This window comes from Temnothorax americanus, unplaced genomic scaffold, assembly GCF_048541705.1.
Source record: "Temnothorax americanus isolate GAGA-0224 unplaced genomic scaffold, ASM4854170v1 Scaffold16, whole genome shotgun sequence".
Lineage (NCBI taxonomy): Eukaryota > Metazoa > Arthropoda > Insecta > Hymenoptera > Formicidae > Temnothorax > Temnothorax americanus.
The window spans coordinates 1,023,710-1,044,072 of NW_027509297.1; the positions used below are offsets into that span (position 1 = coordinate 1,023,710).

A 20,363-nucleotide genomic window follows, 5' to 3' on the forward strand; every position below is an offset into this window, starting at 1 on the left:
TTATAATTTGATATTAATGGCTTACAAAATTTAAATTAATTATACAAAATATAAAAGCAGAGTAATATAAAATATTGATAAAGATCTTTTTTATGTTCACATTTTTGATATATGGAAATTGAGGAGACAGGAAAACCGTAAAAAACCATTGTGAATGCAATAATAAATCGATGCCGGAGAGACTATCATGGCCATGGTGAGAGTCGTAAAATAAACGCGATATATAGGAAAAAGTTTCGACGGTTTCACGAGCACCTTTTGCTGCACGCTTGAATAGGCGTCAATCGTCTGAAAGATCGTCGTGGCATTCCTTTTGTCGCAACATTCTGTTCCCTACTTTTTATTGTATGTAATATATTAATTTGAATTTAACTTTTTATGCAATAATAATAGAATGATAATTCGTTGATTTAATACGTCAGCATTATTTATTATTCAATCTTTGATTCAATTGCCATGTTCCGCACGACTTAGTTTGCGACTTAAATTAAGAAATTTAGTAAATAATTCAAACAAACTCTCTTTCTTTACAAAAATTTAAAAAATTAACAAGGAAAATGTTACAATCAAATCAAATATTCTGATTATTTATATAAAAAATTTCTGCCAAAATATATATATATTATTTCACATTTTGAGATATCTGTTTGTAGAGATTATTATGATCAGATAAGTGATTAAAAGATTTTTTAAAATTAAATTAATAATTATTAATTTAAAAAAATCTTTTATTTTGTCATTGAAAATTGTTGCAATTATTCTTTTGTAATTATTTCAAATCAATTTTATTTGAATAAAATGTATTTCATCGAGTTGATAATTTTATGATAACGTTTAAATATTAGTAGTGCTTAGTTAACTATCCAAGTAGCAGAGCGACGTTAAAAAACAACATAGTGACATGTATTAGACATCAGTGAACGTCATTTTGTCGTTTTATGGCAGGGAGAGCAGAGACTTCTGCATAACATATAAGGGAATGAATCAATCAGAGTCCTTTACTCCCATCGTGGAGATAGAAATAAAGGACTTTGTTTGGATCATTTTGTTATGCATTATGCGCTATGCAGAAGTCTGTGCTCCCCGCTTATGTCTCTAATATCAACTATACGTTACGCCTTACAACATAGTGTTGTATACAACGTTTCGATAAGCCGTCCCTTTCTTAACGATCCGAAGAGTATGATATATATCAGAAGTAAAGCAGAAAAGTATAATATTATAAATCAATTCTATATTCTAGCGTTTCTGTCTAAATGAACACGAAGGGCACGTTATGAACGGTGCTGGACAATATTTGCTAATATCATCGCAATGGGATACGTATTATTCAAAGCCCTAAATAAGAGATCAGGATTGTCGGTCATCATGATAAATATCATACATGTAATTTTCGCAGATTGTTCTCCGAGGCTATATTATATGTTAAGACGGCGTCGGCGACGACTATTTTTACCGCGGAACCACGTTGCAGCTGTCGAATCACGGGCCATTATAAATCCCGCGCGAGCCACGGCAGGATTTCGTCATCATCCTCAACGCTTTCTCTCAAAGAGATGGTATGGTTAATCACATTGTAGTCGTTACACAAAATGCATCTCTCTCGAGCGCTCTATTCTCGCAGTCGTTTCGACGAGATCGAATTATGTTGAATCCCTCGATGATTAGAGCATAAAATCCGAACGCCCTGGGCGACGCGACGGTGGTAACACGAGCCATGATTTTATTGCTGTTTCCGAAAGGCGACCGTTCCTTCTTGTAGTTCATCGATTTCTTTTGTGCTCGTGTTCTGACAAATCCGAAATTTTATGGTGCACAAAATTTGTGGGTCGAAAGATTTGTGTGATACGCCCCGACTTATAATACACATGTCGATCACCCATCGTAACCTAAACCCGATCATCGTTGCTTGTATCAATATTTAAACATAGACATTAATTAAATAAATAATACTACTGATGCGGTGTTCAAATAACAAGACATAATTAACATTAACAAAAGTTTTAATAAAGCTATCTTATGAAAAGGGATTTTAAAATGTTCTTTGGTTTATATTATTACTTGATTTATGAAGTTTAATTACACATTTCAATAATAAATTGTATATTTTAATAATAAATTGTATATTATAATGGTCGATAAAATTTATATCGAAAAGTACAGCATAACAATACAGAAAAAGTTAGAAAAATTTAATTCATCAGAAATGATAAAATATACGATATCGCATGACTGCCCCTGTATTAGAGCGCCATATTTAAACAAAGAGAAGTAGAGATAAGGGGAAACAATGATGAGATGAAGGGTTAATAATCCATTAAACTCTTTTCCTTGCACGTATTCGGGGTATTGTTGTCATTTTATGAGGCTAACAAGAGAACCTCGCAAATCCGAAAATTCTGATTTTGATGGAACTTTACACATATGTAGGGCGGGGGGGGGGGGGATAAATAGACAAATTTATAGAAATTTTCAGTTGCAGTTCAAAAATGATTCTAACAATAAAAGGTGAAACCACCTCTCATATGTATATATTATAGAGCTTTTGCATTTCTCGATATATCTTGAAAAATATTCGAGCTTTTGAAAAATATTTTATACAAAAGTTTTATGGTAAGAACACATTTATTTAATTACCTACACTACCAATATTAAAAAAACAATTAAAAAAATTTTTTTTTAAATATTCTTAATGTGGTTAAATAAACATGTTCTTACCATGAAAACTTTCTATAAGACATTTTTTGGTATCTCGAATAATTTTTTAGATATACCGAGTAAAGTAAAAAGTCGTTTTATGTATGCAGGTGGTAAGGTGATTTTACTTCTTAGATTCGTTTTTTGGTTCACAACTGAAAATTTCTAAACTCGTTTATTTACCGCTATCCTCCCCTTACATGTGTATAAAGTTTTATTAAAATTAGAATTTTCGAGTTTGCGAGGTTTTCTTGTGAGTTATGTAGGGACGATGCTGATAAAAAAAGTAAGAGACATCGATTGAGTCACCAAAAGTCGTAGTTCTCGTGATTAATAATTTAGTCTCTCTAAATAGCAATCTGTTTTCTTATCTTATTCTCTTCTAATTCGCTAATTAATCTCGTCAAATACTTACGTTAAGATCGTAACATTAATAGCTTTCCGCGATCTTGGACGGGACAATTCGTTCATGTGAGTGGACACCGCGCGACAATAAAGTCTCAATGTCAAGGTTCTTGAGAGGAATAAATGGAAGTGAACTCGGATAAGTCGTAAGATGGCGATTGTGGTGAGCTGAGTCCACGGTAATCCGCTTTTAACTTCTCGAGCAGGAGCTTCAAAGATTCTCGTGAATTACCACCGTTGTTTCCGATTGCTAGCGAGACGGGATTATACGCATCAATACAAAGGCTTTATCTGAGAGAATTAAATGCGGACATTAAGGATATAATGAAAAACAATTACTTCAAATTTAACTTTCAGTTTAATACCAACATTTTTAATGTGATTCTAGTATTAGCTATAAATTGAAAGGAAAGTTTTAGGATAAAAAAGACACGTAATTAATCTGAAAATAAAACTTTTATCGCGTTCCATACGTGAGAGATACAATAGCTATCTCAAAATCTGAGAATGATCAGACATTCGATATAACTCTTTTAAGATATATAGCTAAATACCTCGTCATCTAATTAGTGACGCGCATAAATGGATTAACGAGATTTTTACTGTCCCTATCTATACTATCTAGCGAAACCACTGCCAAGGGAACGGGCTTTTGGAAAAATTAGCGGGGAAAGAAGACCCTGTTGAGCTTGACTGTAGTCTGGCACTATAAGGAGGAAAATATGATTTTAAATGTGAATAATATTTTATATAATACAAAATCTTTATTCCTTTTCCCTTATGTACGAATTATCCTTAATGAAAGACAGAGAATAACTTTTTAATTTGCATGTTGTTCGATGTACTCTTATCGTACATTGTTTTTAATTTTATTCGTGCAAAGGAAAGAATGAAAGATATAAAAGCATATGCATATTAAATGCAAAACAGGAGAACTGAGATAGTTAGAAACGTATAGTTAAGGGCAGAAAGAGGCGAGAGGATTGCGAAGGATAATTGTAATTCTCGAAACAAGGAACATGATACACTCAGTTAGATTGCCGCCGAGTTGTTGGCATGCACTTCTCTTTACCGCGTAAAGAGAAAGAGATAACTCGAGTAATGAACAGCTTTCGAGTTTTCGTCGTCTGTTCGGCAAACTCTCCGTTCTCAATCAACGTGTGTAATGAGCCAGAAAGTCGATACGGCTCTTTGAGACGCGTGATATATTAGACCAAGGGTTAACACAGAGTTCTTTTGAAACTGTAGTTATACATCTAAAAGCAATATGAATGCCGTTTGATATCGTTTCAAGAATTTTTCAAAGGAGTATATCTAATTCTTATATTATTAAAATAAATATAAGATTTTTTTTATGTATAAGATAACATAAAGTTTTTAGAACAAGCGAGACTATTTTTCTAATTTTTATTTTAATTTAATGTAATTCTATCGGTTTGACCCAGCATGTTTTGATGAAGACTATAAAGTAAGACGAAACGTAAACGAAACGATTGTTATCCTCGACATACTCGTCATCGAATAAATTTTATTATTTATTTTAAACCAACATCCATTCGTTGTTTTACTCGAAGATTGTGTGTGGCCGTAGCTTTTATATTTTATTAATATTATAATATTATACTATTAAATATGTAAATATTTTTCCAGAAGCAATTGTGTAGGGAAATAATTTTATTGATGAAATTTATTGATGAAATGGGACTGTCGAGAATTCGCAAGGTAACTAATTAATATTATAAAGCCGTTTGTATTTCGCGCTGGGACATTGGAACGATAGCACTAATAGGTATCATGAGAGGATGAAAAGAGTGTTCACTCAAAGTCACCATTTGCTCCTTCAGGATTTATAACATGTATTTATGTTCGACCAATGGTCATGCCTCCAGGCGGTCTGCTTTTGTCTACGTTGATTGAACTTGACGATATGAAGAATCATTATTGCGAATAAAAGGATCACAAAAGTGAATAGTCACGCTTAGATCACATTCGATTCATCAAAATAATAAGTTCAAGCAATAATTAACTAATTATTTACCATACAGTTCAATATTTCATCTTGTCCTGACTGTGACGGCTAAAATCAAAAAGACTATTAATAAAATATTATATACGAGTTATTTTAGTGATTTTAGTTCAAATAACTTAAAGTTGATATTTCCTTAATAAGGCGTGATTTTAATTGCTTTTTATTAATTATCTTCAAATATTTTCGTATTTAAAATCCTTGAATTAAAATTTTAAATAAATTTTATTAAATTTAAAATTATAATTATATACTTGAGCAATCTTTTTAGTTAAGATCGCAATGAGCGGTACCGTATGAAGGTATTTCCGATTCATTTTTTGTACCAAATTTCGGCAAATGGTTGTGTACAAATCCATGGCTGGCAAGGCAGTTTTCTCCCAAAGTCTTGGAAATAAGATTATCTGATCCAGATAAGCTTGCGCGTATATTACACCATTCAGGAAATTTAATCAATATTACGTATAATATGTATGTTATGCTTTATGGAAAGACTATTTTTTATTTGCTGTATATATTAAATAAGTAAAGATGTTTATAATTCTTAATGTTATTTTACGAGATTAATATAGATTGCTACACATTATCGTAACACACTAAATAGGCGAGAGTAGGTTATAACATGAGAAATTTACGGTCAATTAATTCTAACTAAAAAAGCGAGTCACTCCGCGAAAGATAGAATACAGTGACCTAATTTTATAGAACTCTAATTGGTGCTTTTGAAAAATGGAAAACGTTGGCATCAGTGTGATAAGTTTTCGATTTCTGTCGGTGACAGGATGATAGAGCAAATCTCTGTCTCTTTTTTGGTAGCATTATATCTTTACATTCGTGAATATAGTGGAACGTTCTTCTAGCACGGGTCCTCTTGGCTACCTTTCTCTCTCTTATAGAACAGACGATGCCTTTGACAGAAAGTTTGGGTTTATTTATCCGATGATGAAGGGGAGTAGAGCCCGTTGGGCTCTAAAGACCCTCGAAAGATACGTCATTTTTCTGGTGCAAAAAATTATTTCACGATATCCTCAATATTAATAGCCAAATACTGATGTATTATAACTTCTCCGATAAAAGCGTCAAATATATGGTTAGTTCATAAATTTGCTCACAAATACCTTAATAGAAATAAATCTTATTTTTATCTTATAAAAAATATTATAATCATTAGTTTCCAAAATAACCTCAAAAGTTGTAAAAATAAATATAAATATCTCAAAGTTTGTTGTGCCTTACACACAATATTTAATTATATTAAATATTTCAAAAATTTTTTTGATGCATAGAATTAGCTGTGTCAGCATTCTTGTTTTATCTGGTTTTATATCCAAGTGTTTCATCGAAAATGTTGTGTATTCACACTGTTGTAACGAATTTATGAGCTAATTATTATATTCAATGCTATAGGATTACCGCAACAATTATTTATACAATTCATTATTTTAAATTGACTTTCCAATTAATACGACTTTTTCAACCAAATAGAAAGAGATAAGTTAAGATTATCTAATTGGCAATTTCGTTAAAAATTTAGAATAATATGTGTTTATGCTTAAATTAATAAATTTTTTAGTTGCACGCTTTATTTTTGCATGCTTTCCTAATATTAATTTTTAGTAAGACTTTAAATAGTAAATAAATAGATATAATAGTATTTTATAGATTTGAAGAAAATGTCTCACTCGATGTAACTTGTTTTTGTGGAACTATTTTTGAATATTTTTTGGAAATTTAAATAGCTATCTGTGATAAAAACAATTATGTATAAGATAAATTTGGATAATTGAATTTTATCGGAGAGTGTAATGAAAATAAATGCTCAATTTCGTACGAAAACTTATTTCTTAGCTGTCGATAGAAAATTAGATCCCCGTACGTGACTGCAATATTGTATTGTCGATCGATATAAGAGACACGCTGCATATGTTGTACTTGGCGAGTTTTTTCGGCACAATACTAAACTCAAATTTAAACGCATAATTACATTACAAATTGAACCAACTTCTTTCAGATTTATTTTACTTGTTAATGTTTGTTATTTTTCATTTTTAATATAACATACGAATGAGAAAGGCGCAAAGTTCAAAGCATAGTAATATTAATTAACATTTATAATGTGAAATAATAAAGCACTTTTATAATAAAAATATTTATTTTGTCATCACAGAACAGCTTTCTTACAAAAAGATAGTTTTTCTTGAATATGTAGTTGTCTTAATAAAATTTTCTGTTCTTCAACTAAAAATTTGTTTGAATCTTGAAAAAATTGCATGACAAAATTAATTATGGAAAGTTTTTTATCTTGTCTTATATAAATCTGAAAATAATGCTTAAGTACATCTCGTTTAGCATGATATAATTTATCTCTGCGGGAACAGTCATAATATTTGGATGCAATTATTAATTACCAGATAAAAATCAAAAGAATAAATTGGATATTGCATTGTGTCGTCTGATATTTTTTTATTTTCAATGTGTTGCTAAATTTTTCAAGCCATATCCTTTGAGGCGTTACTCAAATCTCGCAAAAGTTTTAATGATCTTTCCGATCTCTTTCATTTTCTCTGCTATTTTTTGCTTAACATTCACGAACAATTTATTTCGAATATATTTCAAGTAAATATGTTTGAAAGGAAAATATGTTCAAATAAATATATGTTCTAAAGAAGAAATTTTTCTCCATGTTGATTCGTAGCACTGACGGATATATTTCCGAGCCACTAATAAATTCTCATTAGTCTTGCGAGGAAACAGATCATTTCCGTGAAGTGTTGAAGATTCATTATTATTAAAGCCTAGATGCGAATATAAAATAAAAAAATAACTAAAAAGAATACATATGAGAATATGCACGAAAAGTACATATTCAAAGTGTAATATTTGCAACTGAAATATAATTTGCAGATACTTGGCCGTAATAATACGAACGATGATAGTGATCATTAATGTATTAGTGTTGGCAATATACATGAAAAAATTTAATTTTGTTTGCAAATTCAATTAGGTTGTGCGAAATGGTTCGAATGAGCGCGCGTACAATTAGTTTAAAATCAATTACGTGATAATTGCAGCTGCGCTCTCGGTCGTCTAGATACGGCCGTAATTAAGGTTGCCGTAAATAAGAAGGAATTATAAAGAATGTCATATCTTTCCATACCATTTCTCAACATTTGTATATATCATAAAAAAAACTCTGTTCCAAAATACATATGTTTAGGAAACTAGTATTCATGTATTCAAGAATGATTTAATATTTTATTTTATTAATTTGTTAAAATAATGGTTTGTATTAGCGATATTTTGAACATATTTGACAGCATTAAATTAATAATAAAATTTATTTATAATAAAGTTAATAAGAAACTTATATGCGTGAAGTTCTTTCGCGTCGCATGTAAACGTGACGAATGTCGACATTCATGGCGAACGTGTCCGTCCGGCAACAATATTTTTTGGCAGGCAACGTGCAAGCCGTTAAACTCATTGCAAACCAAAGGATTTACGAATGCGATTTCCGTGCAATGGTACACGTCTGGTACGCATTTCCAGCAACAGGAATATTCGCGACAGATAGACGAACGGGCGCACGTAGAGAGAGAGAGAAAGAGAGACAGAGAGAAGGAGAAAGATAAAACAAGAAGTACGAAAGGTCGACGTCTTTTTTACGGGATTTGTCTTGAGTCGCAGTGGACAATTTCGGGCGACATTCTACGGAAAGCGTAAAGCGTTTCTCGATTACAATTGCGGTAACGTCCACCGAGAAAGCGATCTCCACAGAGATAACCGAATCCCCCCTAGACACCGGAGCGGTGTGTCTTGCATTTTCGTATTGAAGATCATCTCGATTATGTTTCGAAACTAATCCGCGCGGGAGAACGAAACTTGTAATTTAGATTGTTGTTTCAGTTTTAAGCAAGAAACTTTTCTCATCGCTATCGTGGTAATGAACAAATAATTGGAAAATAACAATCAAATTAATAATCAATATATAAATACTTAACGAGCAATTTAAATCTGTCGGAATTTGTTAATATTTAAAAAAAAATTGATTATTTAATATCTGTTTTAAAACCCCCGACGACTGCATTTAAGCTATAATTCATATCATATATCTGTTTTTTAACCTAATAACTGTGTTTAAAATTTCTGACTTAAATTATATTTTTAAATTTAATACCAAAAAGAGAGAGAGGTTGAAACATACGCTATCAATATCTATTGTTTATATTATTGTTCTATTTATTTAAATTATAATAAATTGTAGAGCGTATCAATTATCGCGCCTGGATCTTATTTTTACTTATTATTTGAGATTTAGCATTTGATTAATATTTTTATATTAGTTTCAATTTAAATTAAAATTTTACACAATCACTTATGTAATGTTTTATAACGCATATTTTATCTCTATTCAAATGTCGCGTATGCAAGCACAGGCAATGAGTTATTGATGGAGAGGTTAATGTTCCTGCGCAATCCGTCTTTGAAAAGCTCGAGCAAAGAGGTACGAACGCATCAAAGATCTTTGCAAACTATTACTTATACCGACAACGAGATACCGGTCTTTGAATGCGAATGTATGCGTTGCATAACGTATTAGAGAAGATTTATGGCACGTCAGTTTAGTTTTCGGTAGTCATACATTAGCGTATTGTGCCCAATTTTTATACATATATTTATCTGTGCTTCTCAAAAGTATAGCATTGTGTTGATAGTTTCGTCAACCTGATGTCTATATAAATTGCATTTTATAATATAATATAAATTCGTCGGAATATTAAAAATTTTTTCGAAATAAAGATAAATTCTTTTTACTGATAACAAAATTTTGTTATAATAAAATGTTATCCTGTCGTTTCTTTTCTTATAAATATTTTATACTTTCCCGCGCGAGATATTTCTGTAAAATCGGGATTAACGGCGTCTCGGGTTATTTTATTTCCCGATATAAAAAATATTTCGGTATATCTCGTGCGTGCGCAATGCTAAGAAGAGGGAAGACACAATTTCGTGATTCGTTTATGTGCGGCGGTATTTTTGCGTGGCTCGTAATTTCATTATTTTACGAGGTACGATTTGCGGGTTAAAAAATGGCTTGCGACGAAAATTTCAACGTTTATTCCAGACACAAATTGTCCACTTGCTTCTGTCAAATATACTTCATATGTTCGTGATTTACGTATTCGTTAAATCATTTATACTATTCAAATACTATATAATAAACTTTTAGTGCGCGTATAAGATTTGCTTACGTATTCGTTTTTATATTTGATTTTCAAGAACTGAGACTATTTTAATTTTTAAATGTATTCTTACATTTAATATCCTTTTTAATTATATAATTTTATATTATATATGAGGAGTTTTAAAGAGTTTTAAATTGGGAGGGCTATATATTACATAAAGAAAGCCATAATCTTTTATTCTTCTTTTATGCTCGATAAAAGCAAATGTTTTTCTTTATATTTACAAATAATTTCGAATATCGTATCAGTTAATATAATGGACAAAAAGATGTGTTTTTTTATTCATTTGTCATTTATTTCATTCCTCTTCGTTTAAAACGAACAGTGCGGGTTTGTTTCGTTCTACCAGGTTTTGAAAATTATCGAAACAGTTGTTTCGGACGAGTTCGGGCCACTTCGGGCGTCTTCGATAACGTTCGTAAGCGCGCGAAATCGGCCGCCATATTGGTAGCCAACGTTTCACGGCGTAAGTACGTCGTTCCGCGATTCAATTGTGACATTTCGCGTGTATGAACAGATCGGGGGACGCAGCGGTGATGAAAGTGTTCGGTGTTTGGTAACGATGTCGCTGCGAGAAAAACCAGTGCGCGCGGAAATAATTTGCATCGACGCCGACGTATGTACATTCGTCAATCTCATTGTCAGTCCAGTCCAATCTGGTCTACCCCCAGTCACCGCGGACCGTCCGCATAGATCGATAATCTTCGCTCCGTATTTCCGTGAGTAACCTTGTACGAATCTATTCTTAATCTATTCTCAATCGAAAGTGCGACGATTAGCGGTTAATTGAAATAACTAATAGAAATACTTAATAAATTATTTCTATTAACATTGTCCGTTACAACAAACTTTATAATTGATTTTAGTAATTTACCGTTTAATTATTTATTGATTAAAATAATGAAGTCATGCTTACGCAAACAAAAGATACATTAATAAAAATTTGAGTTTGATATGATTTGAAAGCAAAATCTGCATTCTCTATAATTTTGAGATAGATTATTAAATCAAGGACGTTCTCCGGTGGCAGTTGTGTTCAACTCAGACTCACGGAGTAATGATATGGTTGTTTACTCGATCTGGCAAATTTTTGTTCCGTTTCCATTTCTCCAATACCAATCATAAATGAGTACGTTCTACTTGTTTATTGGAGCATTCTAAAAGTAAATAATAATGAATCTCTCTCTCTCTCTCATAAAGAAAAAATATTAAATAACTTGATTTAAATAACGTTGCACATAAGATCTTGACGTTCTCTACTTAACCTATATGTCGCAGGTTGCCAAGTCTCGCAGTGATCTCTCCCTCTCCCTGCCTCCGAGCAGACGAAAATTACGTTCGATAGTGTTCTTTAGACAACTATTTCTCAAAAATAAATACCGCTTGCTATATCGAACTTTATTGTAACACGTTACTAATGATATGAGGCATCTTATACTTTTTTTTTTTTTAAATTTTAAGAAAACTGTACTTATTATTCATTAAATAGTCCGTGTCGAGAGAGCTCAACATAGGGATCCCGTGCTAAAAATCGGAACTTTGAAGCTGAATATCTCAAATTTTAATACCGCCAAGGGGCATTGAATAAAACGCCTACGTATAAAACGCGTTTAATTAAACATAATACTGAAAGTTTAAGAAAATTTCTAAGAAAACGATTTGCCGGTGAACGTCCTTAATACTTAATATTTAGAACCTTTTAGAGAGAATTAGGTTTGTCATTAAATGTTATATTGAAGGATCATTAAGGTCGAAGTTATCTTAATACTATTTTCCAGATCGAATTTAACTCTGTATTATTTATTCATCCACCGATTCATCCACATCGACCAAATATTACATATTGTAAATAATATGTCAGCCAAACATTTTTTATTTAATTAATAGATTTTTATATATATATATACATGTTACTTATATTTGCTTTGCCTTTGTTGTATGTTTGTTTGAACATTACAAGAAATCTTTACAAGAAAATAATTACTCAGTTTTTTTTTAGTCATAATAAATCAAATATTTCTAGTGGTATAGAAGTCGATAGGTCTTTATTTCAATGAATATAATGCGCATCTGCACATCAAATTCTGCAATATAAACAAAACAGTGCTAATAAAAATCATATGGAAAAATTTTTCGTAGCAATTGTAACCTTTGAATGTACAGAAACAGAATCTTTTTCTCTTTCTCTTCTTTTTTAAAGAGAGAGATGCCTGTGCGACAATAAGCATTCCAGACTTTATCTTGATGGACTTCATGTCGACTTAACGCGTTGAAAGCATCCACCGCGGGGAGTCGAAAAAAAACTTTTCAAGTTTGGCAATTTTTATCACGCCTCTCTCATCTGCGTTGTCTCATGGTCGGTTCCGCCTTGAGGCAACCGCGCGCCATTATTCAACATTTTTGCCTATGCGCGATGATTCCGCACGACGATTCCGCGCCGTGCCGACACGATTCGTATCTCGCGTCTTATCGGAGATGCCGGCTCGGCCAGACGTCAGACGCCGCGAGAAAATGCGGCCGGCTTTGGATTTTAATCCGATGGAATTTTAATCTCCAGATTTTTCCTTACTTTCCGAGCGAATCGAGGGCTGAAGCCAAGGACGTAACTGGCTTAAGCTTCAGTAAGAGCTTCAAGTTTTTTCAGCACAGCGCATATATTTGGATTAAGTTTCGTATATATATGTCCATGTATAGTTCTATCGTTATAATATTATCATGCGATATAGCATTCAGGTATAATTGACACTACGTTCGTTGCAATGTGTGTGTGTGTATAATAAAAGATTTAAAAATTTAACATTTTTTCACATATTAATATACAAAAATATACCTGTATCAATTATATAAGCACAGGATGGATTTGATAAACTGCAGTAAACTATTTAAATACTTTGAAATTAAATAATTATTTATGTAACGAGCTAAATTTTTTATTTTATATTTAAATTTAAATTGTAATGTTTAAACTTTCTTAGATGTTATGTTATTTAAGATATACAGAATATTGAATGGGATTCAGAAAAGTCCGCTGCTCGTATAAAATAAATGTCTCTTCGAGTCTCTCAGATCCAGATTGAGAATTACGTTTTAGATTTATATACTTGTGCGTCACAAGCTCTCGTAGATTTTCGAGAAGATTTTATATATTGGACATATGTATCATATTTCTTATCTTTATATTTGCATATCGCTTAATTTATTTCTCACATCTGTTCTTTTAACACTTCTTTCCTAGTTTTTCTTATATGTATTTTGAAATAATTATGAAAGATTATATTTTCTACATATTAATTTTTTTATATTTTTATCGATATGTGTGGGCAATTGCAGAGGATAACACTGCTTTATTCTTTTAAACAATAATAAAGTATTGCGGTAAATCTAATAAATTTTTATTTTCATTCTTTACTCACGCGATACAAATTTCAAAAGTTCGTGAAAGAATTTAAGGAAAAATTGGATCGAAAACGCTTTTATCAAGTATTTGTTCGTAATTTATGATAAATTGCGAAGACTTGATTCTATATAAAGGTGAAGCTGTTTTATGCACATGGAAAAATTAACGTATGCATAATCGTTTAAAAAAGAATAAAATTTTATTTGTAACAAATATTTTATCACGAATGCCGCGCATCAAGTCGTATTATTGAATCTGATTGAAATGTAAGTAGCTCTATCAGAAGTAGTTTTCAATGATATATACTTTGGTCTGTCAGTGAAAAAATTCAAATGCTTCAAGTTAATGCTTTCTTACTCTATATATTATTTTACTGATGAAAAATTCAAGAGTTTTGAACTATTTTCTTCGATATAGTTTATTATTACTGAGAAATTTAAAATTTTATCTTTATCTTTCTTTAATATAGTTTTTTCGAGATTAAAATAATTACGGAATAGTTTGGAAGTATGTAAATGTTTTATAGAGGTAAATCTCATGAGAATCCAAAAGCATGTTTTAAATAAAAAGTTGCTGGTTATGCAATAATATTATTAACAATAAATATTTGTTTTATGAATTGCATTGCTAAAATTAATTTTTATAGGAAATTAAAAAAATGTAAATTGAATTTTAGCGCAGAACATGAAGTATCTGCGTAAAAGCAGTAAAGAATGAGCGGTAATTATAAATGGGATGACATGCAAATGGATTGTATAAAAGGCAGGCAACGGGTTTTTGATGATGATGGAATTTTATTGCCCTAGGCCAATGTTTGTGTGTGTGTGTGTGTGTGTGTTTTCGAGAGATGTGTCCGAAGCAGATATTTAAGCACGTCAACAAAAAATTGATCTGTCGCTCTCTTAACGCATTTCCAAATTTTTTGCTCCCATTTTCGTGGATCTTATCATAAGCGTCAATTCGTCACTTGTCTGACGTTCTCTCTCAGGGCTGGAGTGAAACAAATGCAAAGTGTTCATTAGTATTTAATTTTGTATGCTATTTCTTCATTATCTACTGACAATAATGTATATTTCTTTATACTTCTTTGTACTATCGGTGAAAATAAGATTTGTTAACTAATACGAAAAACTTTTAATTCTCGCATATTTTTCCGATCACTTATATATTTCTCTTATACGCACAAAAGTCTTGCATTCGATTTCATCGGCCCTGTTTACGTTCTTCGTGACTCGATCTCACGAGTATGACAAGAGAAGCAATTAGACAAATAATTAAATAGAAAAATGACTGGGCTATCTAAAGAGAGAACCATTGAACTATGCCGCAAGGCCTAGCGCGTCATACGCACATTCACATGCGTGTGTTATACGTGCGAAGAGCGCTTTCTCGCGGCTTGTCTCGAACGGGAACGGGATCAACAATCTGATACAAGTCCGCTTCGATGACGTCAGTTTTCTAGTAGCCTAATTCATTCGGGTTATAAAAAAATTGAGAATTATTTCTGTTTGAATTTGACGAGTCTCGTGTTTTCCAAATTTGCTTCAAGGAGTTATCTCTTTAAATTTATAGTGTAGATAGAAACGCAAACTTATATTTCTTTATGTGAATTGTTGTAAAACATATTTACAACTTATCAAAATCAGAGATAGACGTATATATAGTGCACTTTGAAGAGTTTCAGATGATCTGCCAGGGTATTTTCTTCATGTGCATGAATATTGCTTGATTCGTTTTGCATGAATCTCCATATTCATGTAACTACGATTATACATTCGTCAAATTTATCCGAATTATCTCGCAACAGAGAATTCCTTTGGCGTGACCATAAAGCGGCACGTTAGTATACCAGTTTTTGCAACCATCGTCGTTTGCGATACCGCAATTTCGCCCCTTATGTCGCGATGCGATAGCTTCCGTCTCGTGAGATATCTGGGCCAATGTAAAGACGGAGGGAAAGATCATGTGCCATCGTTCCGATGCGCAAAATTCCTTATAAGGAAGGATTATTACAACCGGCACAGCTGTTGATACAAAATAGCCGTTCAAATCATCTTCATTGGATTAGTGTTACTGGCGCGTTTTTCGCGAAAGCCGAGATATATCTTGACAAACCCATCATTGATCGAGTGAGATGATCAATTCGCGACGATTATTGCGCATATTGAACTGTCTTATTTATGAATATAGTCAACGAGAAGTTTTCGAAAGTTTTTGATAAGAGATTAAGATTTATTATATAGTATTTATTTTCGTTTTAAAAACATAGTATTAAAAATTATCTTTTTAAACTATTAAAAAATAATATATCACTAGTTTTTAATATCAAAAATGATTTATTTTTAACAATGTATTATATAGTTTTAACATTTTATGATATAATATTTTATAATATGAATGACCCAATATATTTTATATGACGTGATGATTTTTCTATCTTATTTTTCAAAGTAGTGTTAAGCGTAATAAAAACACCGCTTATTAAGCACAGCTGCAAGAATGAACTGCGATTTTCCGCTTCTGGCCGATCGCCAGCGAGGTAATGTATATACGCGTGCAGTTCCTATAGGGAAATGTCGCAAAGTACCCAAAGTTAAAGCAGCAATGTTAAAAATGTGCCGCAATTTTGCCGTCGCTCGAGACAGCCGTAATGCTAAATGATACGTTCTCATTTCACGATCAATTTCGGTAATTACGTTCCCTTCAGAGTTTAAATTAAAACAAGTGCCCTGATAATTTATTTTAAGAGAATTCCGCTGATATATATTATTTCTTGAAAATTACGTTAATGAATGACCGCATCTTTTTCTTCGCTTTTATTGCTATTTCCAACTCTCGTTTTATTATTAAAAATCTTACGTTTAAACTAAGGGAAATTTAACTTAATAAATTCCTTCTCGTTTGAGAGTATCGATTGCTCCGTTACACATCAGATATGTGGCTGATATGCTATCAAATTCAACAACCGCTCATCAATATACTATCTAACGAAAGTAAAAGTGTTTACTTTATTGGCACTGTTTGCGTGCGCGGCGTACGCGTTTGTTATAAATTTACATTTATCTTTTTTTTGCATTTACAAATATATTAATAATTAGATATTGGATTGGATATATTATTGGATACATTAATAAATAATAAATAGATATTGGATTGATATAAAATTTAACTTTTTTAAATTATTTCTAAAAATAGTTTTATAAAGAAATTTGACAGGAATCATGCCAACCCAATTATGCCCAATACAACATTAATAACGCACGTAAATAGTCTATTAAATATAATTTTTATTTTTACTTTTGTGCATAAATCTAAAAATGACAATAAATGAAAAAGCTTATCGGCGTTTTTACAAGATTTATTTTAGCAAAAAGGCAAAAATAGCAAATAAAAAAATAGAATAAAGTTTGAAACATTTGCTCGAAAGTAGAGTGAATTGTGAAATTTAGGGCAGCCAATTATCCGTAGTCTAGTGACTAACATTAATCTCGATTTCTGTTCGCTTCACTAACCTGCCTGTAGATGCACGTGGTGGCCGAATCTGACCTCCACCTGCTGAAGAAAGATGCCGGCGGCGCCGTGCGCGCCGTGCGACAAAATTTGCACCAGTAAACCCACGAGGAGGACCACCCAGCCCCAACCGCCCTCCGGATAGTAGTGTTGCCTCAGGGTGAGCAATTGTCTGAGATCCGCGACCAACTGGCGAGGTGCCGCGTGCGTTTGCTCCGGAGCCGCCGCCGCCGCCGCCGCCGGTGCATGATCGCTGCAAGCGACTCCGCTGTCGTGAATCGACAATCGTGGCAACGACCGACTGCGACGAAGCGTCGTCGTCGCGGCGGCGATCGGCGCCGCCAGCCTCGTCGAATCGGTTCCCCGATTGACGGCGATCTTGGCCGCGTTTCGACTCGCCGCCGTCGTCTCGCGGCTCAAATAATTCGAAAACTTCCACAAACGAGAGTATCGACCGTAAGAGAAGTGCGACTCCCCGCAGTTTTCGCATTTTCTCGCGCCGCTACTTTTCCCGTCGTCGGCGCAGAGGATGGCGATATCCGTTTCTCGATCCCGCGATTTTTCTCGATCGCGGACAGCGTTCCTCGCGGACGCGGGTCGTCGCGTTTTTCCGGAGACGCGATTGTCTTTGGCGGAGGAGTGAACGACCTTGCGAGACGCTTCACCTCGTAGAGCTTCTCGAAATGCGCCTGTGCTCGACGTGGCGGCGGATACAACGACATTGTCCCCGTGAGGATACTCGCGACTCCGCGGCGAACTGATTTCCATCCCGTCTTCGTCGCAGTCATTTTTACGGTTCTCGATATTCCTGACGCGCTCGCATTTGCTCGATCCGATCGTTTTATCGTTACTCCGGGAACAGTATGCTGAATCGGCTGGATTGTTTATGCAATTGTTCGTCGATGCAGTCGCGCTTTTTATTTCACGAGCAACATGCGTCTGTCTTTCGTCGTACTCATTATCGACGATAGTTTCGCTCGTTCGATTACATTTATTGAATATTTGACGAGTTTCTTTTATTTCGTTATTTAGCGAGTTCGTGCATGTATCTTCAAGCTTATTTTTCGAATCGCTAAATTTTTCATTATTTTCCTTGCATGTAATTGATTTACGATCGCTGACGATGTTACTAGCATCGTTATTCATCTTATCGCCATTTGTATTCTCGTCAATGTTCAATTTGTCGGCGATATGAATTTCATCTTTGGATTCTTCTTTTTGCTTCGACCATTCTTTATTATTTTGTATATAATGATTTCCACTAATGCCATTGCCATTACTTGAATTCGTCGATGAATGATCGTGAAATTTTGATCGGCTGAGAGGCTCTTCGATACATTTGGCGCGATGATTATAGTCATTCCAAGATTTGACGACTACGCGAGCCTCGCTCGATGATCTCGATGACACTGCAGCTGTCGCAGACGTTAGTTGGTATTCTCCAACTTCAGAATCTACGCGAGAGGCTGCCATTATCCGAGTTTCCTTTTCTCTGACTTCATGGTGTCACATGGCTTCTTGTCTTCATGATCGTTCTCATTATTTTCGTCGCCGTCCTCGTCGTCGTTGGCGCTTCCTTTCTTCCGTCTCTTTCATCCTTTTCATGGTCAGATATCCGAGGCTCGAAAGACATTTGTCTCGAAGTTGGAATTTTGCGATCGAAACGAAAGACTGAACCGCGATAAGATTTTTGATGCATTATTATTGTCGTGACACAAATCAATAATTCAAGCTGTATTAATGTATTTTATAGTGTTATTCAACACGATCCATTTTGATAAATGAATTTTGATAAATAATAAATAAAAAATTTATTAATTAATATTACATAAAATATATAGCTTCAAAAAAATTATTTTTTCAAATATGAGTTGTATAGAAAATTTGCTAATGTTTTTCTATCGACAAAAGATTGTATTGCAGATTAATATATACAAAGCAGATAAAAACCGATCGAATTTCAAAATAAATTTTTTATTAATGAACAAATTAACTAAGCTAACGAAACTAACGCCACCACGTGCATGGATTGTGAGTTCTTGCAACTGAAACCGACGAAAGTATCACAAATACAGTCATAGTTCTCACGCCTGGCGGTGATTGTCATTTAATTGAAAAACTCCGTGGAACTTGGAGAATAGTTTCCGAAGATAAAATAAACTTTCGAGACGAGGGATGCGCCAAAATCGCTATAACGAACCGCTATTGCGCCGGTCGCGAAACTTTCGCGAAAGTCATATAGCCAATCTCGAAGGTGGAAATGGAAAATGTGCTCTCGGAGTGCGTCCTCGTAACAATCCTTGATTATGCAGAACCAAGCGAGTCCCTTCCTTGCGGGACACGGTAGCGAGATTTTGTGTAACACAACGACCGAGCGCGACACGCTCGGCGCGCGAACTGAGCGTTCAACTCGGCGCGCGAGGGCCGTCTCTCTGCGGCTGCGGCTGCTGCGGCCGGGCCGGCGGCGCGTCTCTCCGCTTCAGGAGTGGAGCCACATCGCGATCCGCGGTCGTCGTTCCTTCTTTCTCCGCCTCTGCCCTTGCGCGTGTACCACCACGGATCTGTTCCACGCTACTCCACTTTCCCCCCACCGTGGGTGAACGCGTGATGCTCATCAGCGGCCGTAGATATGTCCTGATGCCAATGGTTTTTTCTAGTTCTTGCGAACGCAAACAGTTGTAACTCCTCTTTGGACTAACTCTTCTCGATGGGGCGGATCGGTATCTTTCCTCTTTTTCTCTTATCTTTTTCGATTCGCCTCTTGCGTCGATTGATTCCGCCATTCAGAATGTAGTTGCTCTTGTTTGCTTCTTATATTGATCAATGTAACTGTTATACGCATCGAACTTGCCGAAATGATCTTGAGTATTTATCTTGGACCGTAATAAATGGTACTATCTGTGTATCTATGCATGTTTCTATGAGATTGACTAATATTGCGGCAGTAATCCGTTGGAATGCTTTCCCTCCATTTCTTTGAGGATAACTCATCTTGATTCTATAAGTGCACGTACAGTGATCTTTATTGATAGATATCTTGATTGATTGATCATATTAATTGTAGTACGAAGATTATGAATGC

At 33.9% G+C, this 20,363-nt stretch overlaps 2 protein-coding genes across 3 annotated transcripts in view; one reads left to right on the forward strand and one right to left on the reverse strand.

Moving 5' to 3' along the window:
• Notum (palmitoleoyl-protein carboxylesterase notum) overlaps nucleotides 1-20,363 on the forward strand; it is a 600,456-nt gene that overhangs the window by 71,616 nt on the left and 508,477 nt on the right. The window lies entirely within an intron of this gene.
• LOC143895487 (uncharacterized) overlaps nucleotides 1-20,363 on the reverse strand; it is a 72,440-nt gene that overhangs the window by 18,462 nt on the left and 33,615 nt on the right. The window contains exon 1 of one of the 2 annotated variants that reach the window (XM_077402605.1): nucleotides 17,284-19,035. The exons of the other annotated variant lie outside the window; for it this stretch is intronic. Coding sequence (XP_077258731.1) covers nucleotides 17,284-18,754 — 1,471 coding nt within the window. The 5' untranslated portion in view covers nucleotides 18,755-19,035. Of the gene's footprint in view, nucleotides 1-17,283; nucleotides 19,036-20,363 lie in introns of those variants that run through there. 2 annotated transcript variants of the gene reach the window in all.